This window comes from Sparus aurata, chromosome 8 (assembly GCF_900880675.1).
Source record: "Sparus aurata chromosome 8, fSpaAur1.1, whole genome shotgun sequence".
In the NCBI taxonomy this organism is placed as follows: Eukaryota; Metazoa; Chordata; class Actinopteri; order Spariformes; family Sparidae; genus Sparus; species Sparus aurata.
Window position 1 is genome coordinate 18,542,393 of NC_044194.1, and position 5,668 is coordinate 18,548,060.

General features: G+C 46.1%; 1 protein-coding gene across 1 annotated transcript; it reads left to right on the forward strand.

Annotated features, from left to right (window-relative positions):
* The first annotated feature begins 824 nt into the window (after nucleotides 1-824).
* Nucleotides 825-3,183, forward strand: cdkn1cb (cyclin dependent kinase inhibitor 1Cb). Its single transcript, XM_030427164.1, has 3 exons — nucleotides 825-1,573; nucleotides 1,752-1,869; nucleotides 2,360-3,183. Exons 1-2 carry the CDS (start codon nucleotides 1,042-1,044, stop codon nucleotides 1,865-1,867), a joined length of 648 nt encoding a protein of 215 aa, XP_030283024.1. The 5' UTR covers nucleotides 825-1,041; the 3' UTR covers nucleotides 1,868-1,869; nucleotides 2,360-3,183.
* The last annotated feature ends 2,485 nt before the right edge of the window (nucleotides 3,184-5,668 follow it).

Here is a 5,668-nt window from a genome sequence, read left to right on the forward strand (position 1 = left end):
TGAAAAAAGTAAGGGTTGTGATTCACTACTTAACTGGATTACGGTAATCTCTTAACAGCATGAAAGGGGTGCAATCAGATAGGAAAAAAAAGAAAATCTTGAGAAAAAGTGTCTTTATGGAGATGGAAAACTGCTCAGCTGTGCGTAAAACAAGTCATGTCTCTGACCCTGCCTTCCTCGAGTCTCCTGTCGTTTACTTTGTTCATGTGCGTAAAAACCAAAGAGGCGCTCTGAGCGCACATGAAGATACGATGGAGCCTGAGGAGCTCGAACGTGGTGGTGGTGTTGTTGTGGTGAGGGAGGCAAAGAAGGGAGTGTGTGTTGGGGGGCAGGAGGGCGCACGTATTGTGCGGAAGGGGGTCAAATATCGGACAGAGAATTTAACCAGCGAGATTACGCGTCCTCTCTTTCGTCATTTTAAAATGAACAAACTGATAATTTTGATTGGAAAAATTGAGAGTTTCCATGTAATGTGAAACGACCGACCCGTTTAGCCCATTATCGGACGCACGGCGCAGCAACGGAGAAGGAAGGGTAATAAAAGTGGTGTCCGATAATAGATACACAGCCGTCACCTGCGTGTCTGAAAAAAACAAAAAACAAAAGACGACTTCGACAGTCTGACATCGGGAAAGTCCGCTCCGTGTTATCCGCGGGTTCTGACGCTGGAAATCAAAACGCTGCGCTTTGCTCAGCGCACAGTCAAATGGGCACCGGGGGCCGATGGGAAATCGGGGAGGGGGGTTGTGCGTGTTTTTTTTTTTTTTTTTTTTTTTGAGAGGGTCGGACTTAGCGCAACCAATGAGAAAGCGCTCGAGGTGGCTGCGGTGACTGGCGAGTTGTTGGGAGGTTATATACCGCACGCCTCACTACGAAGGTACATTTAAACAGAACCGTGTGGAGACGAGAGACAGACGAGAGAGGAGGAAGAGACGCACACATTTACGCACAACAACAACAACAACACCACCATCTGATACGCGCTTATCAGGGATCTATTTAGCCACATTTTTTGAGCATTCGGCTGAGAGATTTGTGGAGATGTCCAACGTCCAGTTATCGTGCAGTGCGCTGGAGAGGCTGGTGGCCAGGAGGACCTTCCCTCTCCACAGGCGCACCAGCGTCTGCCGCAACCTCTTTGGACCGGTGGATCACGAAGAGCTGAGCCGGGACATGAACACCAAGCTGCGGGAGATTTCCGAGCGGGACCAGCAGAGATGGAACTTTAATTTCGAGACCAACACCCCGCTGGATGGGGATTACGAATGGGAGGAGGTCCCCGTTGAGAAGTCCCCGGTGTTGTATCAGGACTCTGTACAGAACGACAGGACCAGTGTGCCCGCGACGCCCGTCAAGCAGACGCCCTCCCCTGCCTCTGCCCTCCCGGAGACCCCTCGCATGGATGTACAGGAGCGCTTGGCCCTGCCCGAGAGCAGCAGCACTCCCTCTCCGGTGGAGGTCAACCAGGAGAACCGCACAGACAAACTCAACTCAGGGAAGCACGCTCACAAACAGGTCCCGTGTGTGAAACGCAGGAGGGCGGCCACCACCGACAACAACACGGTCATCACAGGTAATTTAAAAACAAACAAACAAACAAAAACACTTTAAATGTCGCGGTTTGCTGGTGTGGCTGCGCACTGCATCCGACCCCACTCCGGTCTGTCGCTTTCTCCCCTGTGCGTAATTTCAGCTCAAGCGGATTTATGTGTCTTAACTGTATTTTTTGGTTTTATTCTTTCCCCCCTCAGACTTCTTCGTGAAACGAAAGAGGGCTGCTGATAGAAAATCTCTTGACGTGAGCGCCTGCCACCAATCCAAGTCTCCAATCCCGGTGGAGCTAACTCCAAGGAAGAGGATCCGTTGAAGGTACGAATCGAATTTTTTCTTCACTGCTGAAATCTTTTAAATCCTCTTTAAAATGAGCGTGTTTTTTGTTTTTGTTTTGTCACACGTACAACGATACATCTGTTTATTATTATAAGTTGTTCTGTAGCTTCGGGGCTGTGTTTCAATTGTTTATTTCTGCTCCGTTTTCCCCAGCGTTATTTATTAAAGGCTACGTGAGCCAAAAGAGCGCAGCGGCCAGTCTTATCTGGCAGGGGGGAGGGGTGTGGGGAGGGGAGAGTTGGTGTTGGTGGTGAAATCGCAGTAGTAGTGATAGTAGTCGCTGTAGTAACACTGGTGGTTGGGGGAGGGGAATGTGCGTCACGATGTGGCGGGAAAAGGCATCGGGTAAAGGGTGACGCCTGCCGCTGAGGTTTACATCTCCGCGGAAAGCTGACTCGCGTCTTTCTCCGGAATGGACCGCGCTGAATCGTGAAACTGATCGTGTTTTCTTCTTCTTCTTCCTCCTCAGGTGTTTTTGTTTCTTCTTTTTGTTTGCACTATTTGCCTGCGCAATTTTTTGGAGGAACAAGGGGGGAAGGAGGAGGAGGAGGAGGATGTTGTCTCCCCCCACCCCCTTCGATTTCAACGCCGGAGAAGAGGAGAAAAACAAGGGGGACGGTGTGGGAGAAAGGAGACACGACCGACCAGCCGGCTGCTTCGGCTCGGTGCGCCTCGGCGGAGCGCAGCCCCGGACTCCGGACCAGACTCTCAGGACTGAAACGGTTTGGGGGAGGGGGGGAAGGGAAGTGGAGAGAGAGGAAATGTCGCCGAATGACTTCTATCCAGTACAAATGTAGCATCCATTGTTGCTTTTGCATACAGCCACTCGACAGTGTTAAATGTTTTAACATCTGTGCAATCCTAAATTACTATAAGATAATTGTCTACACTGGCCAAAAGTGTACAGCTTTATAGAGACAGTAGCTTATAAATGTTTATTTTCTGTTCCGTTTTTTTGTTCTCGTAAATGTATATTTTTAAGACTATTCTAACTTATAATTTATTTATGTTTCTTTATACTTGTTAAATGCCTTGTTTGATTTAGCCAAAGGGCATGTTTTTATTTTATTTTTATCTTATTTTATTTTATTATTTCCCCCTTTTCTTGTTATTGTGATGTTTTGCAATCATGTAGCTAGTGCACACTTGGAGAAGAAAAAAAAATGGTTTCTTTGTGTTTCTGAGCCGTATTTTCTTTTTGTGTGTGTTTGTGTGCGTGTGTTTTCATACAAGTGCCCTAATTATGTCTTGCAAAAGATGAGAATAAAAACCATATTTTTCACCACGACTTTACGCAGCTCTGTTTGTGTGTTTCTGTCCGGTTTGCTTTTTTTTTTTTTTAGTTCGAGGTGTTTTGAAACTGGCTGCCAGTTAAATTAGTCCCGAAACTGAGACAAAAAGACTTTGACGTCTTCGCGTTTTCTGGTTTCGTGTCATCGTGTTTTTATTTAGAAACAGAGAAGAAACAAACGCCTCATTGTGTGTGTAATGAAAGATGACCGCGTAAGGTCTGAATTTTACGGGATGATTTATTCTGTTTCACCGCTATAAAGCGCAATAAACTCCAGAGAGAGAGAGAGAGAGAGAGAGAGAGAGAGAGAGAGAGAGAGTCCACGCAGCGTTACCAGACGTTTATGACTCTCCCCATGGGACGCAGGTACATCACTCCTCGCTGAGCTCCGCCTGTATCTCTGGTCTCATATACCTTGCGGGGGAAAAAACGCATTCAGACGTGCAGCCTTGGGCGGCGTGGCAGCTGCGGGATATAGGCTGTGGATTTAAAGGCCCTTTCGCCTCCTCTAAAGAAGCAGCAGCTGCCTTTGGATCTCCGCTTTGTCCGCCACGAAGACACCCCCACATCCACCCGCACTCAACAAGCCCTCTAAAGACCCACTCACACACACTGTTTACCCCGCCGTGGATACACCGGGCGTGGAGGCCACCTGCCAGAGCTGGAAAAAGAAAACTACTAGTCTTTGTAATTGTCCTCGTCTATTGAAACAAACCATTCAGCAGGTCATACTTGCAAGTTTACCCTTAATTGAAAGAAGCCAAACGCGGGCAGTGGCGCGCCGGGCCCTGTGCGTACGCTGCGCCCTCAGACGCACAAGCACAGAGAAACAACAACAAAAGGCGCATTTCATAATTCCACCGTAAGTCTCCCCGTTTTTTTTTTTTTTTTGTTTTTTTTTTTTTGCTCGAGGCCGCCTCGACTGCCTTGACATGAATGTTTTGATGAAAATGGAGACTTTTGATGGCCCAGAGTGACTTTGTCAGCTCCGTGCAGCCATAAGCTCTGACGGGCTTGTTCTGATTCCCAACACAAAGCGCTCTCCGGCTCCATTCTTTCCTTTTTGTTGCCATATGGCAAATCCATGTAGACATAGCCAAGATCTATTCAGTCAGCCACAGAATGTCCTGCACCAGAGAACAAAAGACACTTTGTCTGGCTGCTCTATTGATACGGATGGGCGAAAAAAAATATTATAATTAATCTATGGCTATATCCAGCTAATTAACGCCCATATGCCCACGGGGAGCTGCGGGGCCATTCAGTGTAGTTTTTAAAATCTCAATAGTTTACATGTTAAAGACAACAGCTGTTCATGTGTTACTTTAATGAAGTCCCCCTCTATGTTGGAGACTGGACACATTCAAGGGCTCAGGTCCCCCCTCGGAGTTAAAGGGGTCGTCTGCCTTTATTTGTCTCTACAGCTGTGCAACTATATAAAATTTGTCCCAATAAATAGAACTGAAAATCACATTCGTTTTCTCTGAAAGGGTGTTGGAGTTGAGCCACTGCGGGAGAGGTCAAAGGTGAAGGCCTGAAATTCAACTTAGTGAGCGTCTCCTTTAATTAAACAGAAACATGGACTCATGGTTCAAACAGTAAACCCCTAATGTATATCAATTCTCACAGATAATGAGACGATTTAAGGCCTTGATATGTTGTGACCGGATGCGTTTCCACAGTTAAATCAGGCTCCATACTGTAGAATATGTTGTGTGACAATTATAACTCAATTCGGCCCCGCTGTGTGTACGCTGGTGATGGATATAGGAAAGAGATGACAGCTAACATACAGAGCTCATTAACAAGCCCACGACAATAGAATATGATTAAACACGCAGCTGCTGATGGAGAGAATCAGCCTCGTTCAGCCTCCCATCTGACCTTTAGCTCACATCCTGGGTTATATTTGTCTCAGTCATCCTCGAAACCAAATGTTATTTGCTTTAATTACATCCAGTTGAATATGCCTGTTGGGTTCTGTTATTTTTCCAGTGAGAATAAAGATGGATTTGACCTTTTTAAAGTCTGAGATCAACGTGGAAAACATCAATTTGGTCATAAAAATGCTCTCAGGGCATCAGGGACAGGCCTTCATTCCTTTGAGTTAGATAACATTTAAATCAATTTTCCAAATTGTAATCCACATTTATTCCATTATCCAAACACATGCGTGTAAAGACTGAAACAAAGACGCAAACTGTTGTGTGTGGTTTTTTTTTAGTTTGTTTGTGTTTGGATCGAGACAAATGAACGAATAAATGATGACCAGATGCAGCTCAGAATCCATACGACTGTCTTCATGAGCGAAATGAAAATAAGAGATAATTAAAGTTAAATGAATGCGATGGATCATTAAAATTAATCTCGAAAAGGGCGCGTCCAGACACAATGCGTCCTCTGTGCGAGTTGATTCTCTCCCCCGTCATTAATCACATCGACTGCTAATAAAATCTTGTCAGTCCTCAGCGAAACGCGTCACTGGTT

Bases quoted from the DNA above. Each gene is read 5' to 3' on its own strand.
- cdkn1cb (XM_030427164.1), top strand. From the start codon at position 1,042: ATGTCCAACGTCCAGTTATCGTGCAGTGCGCTGGAGAGGCTGGTGGCC. The intron at 1,574-1,751 runs GTAATTTAAAAA...TTCCCCCCTCAG, and splicing joins CAACAACACGGTCATCACAG to ACTTCTTCGTGAAACGAAAG.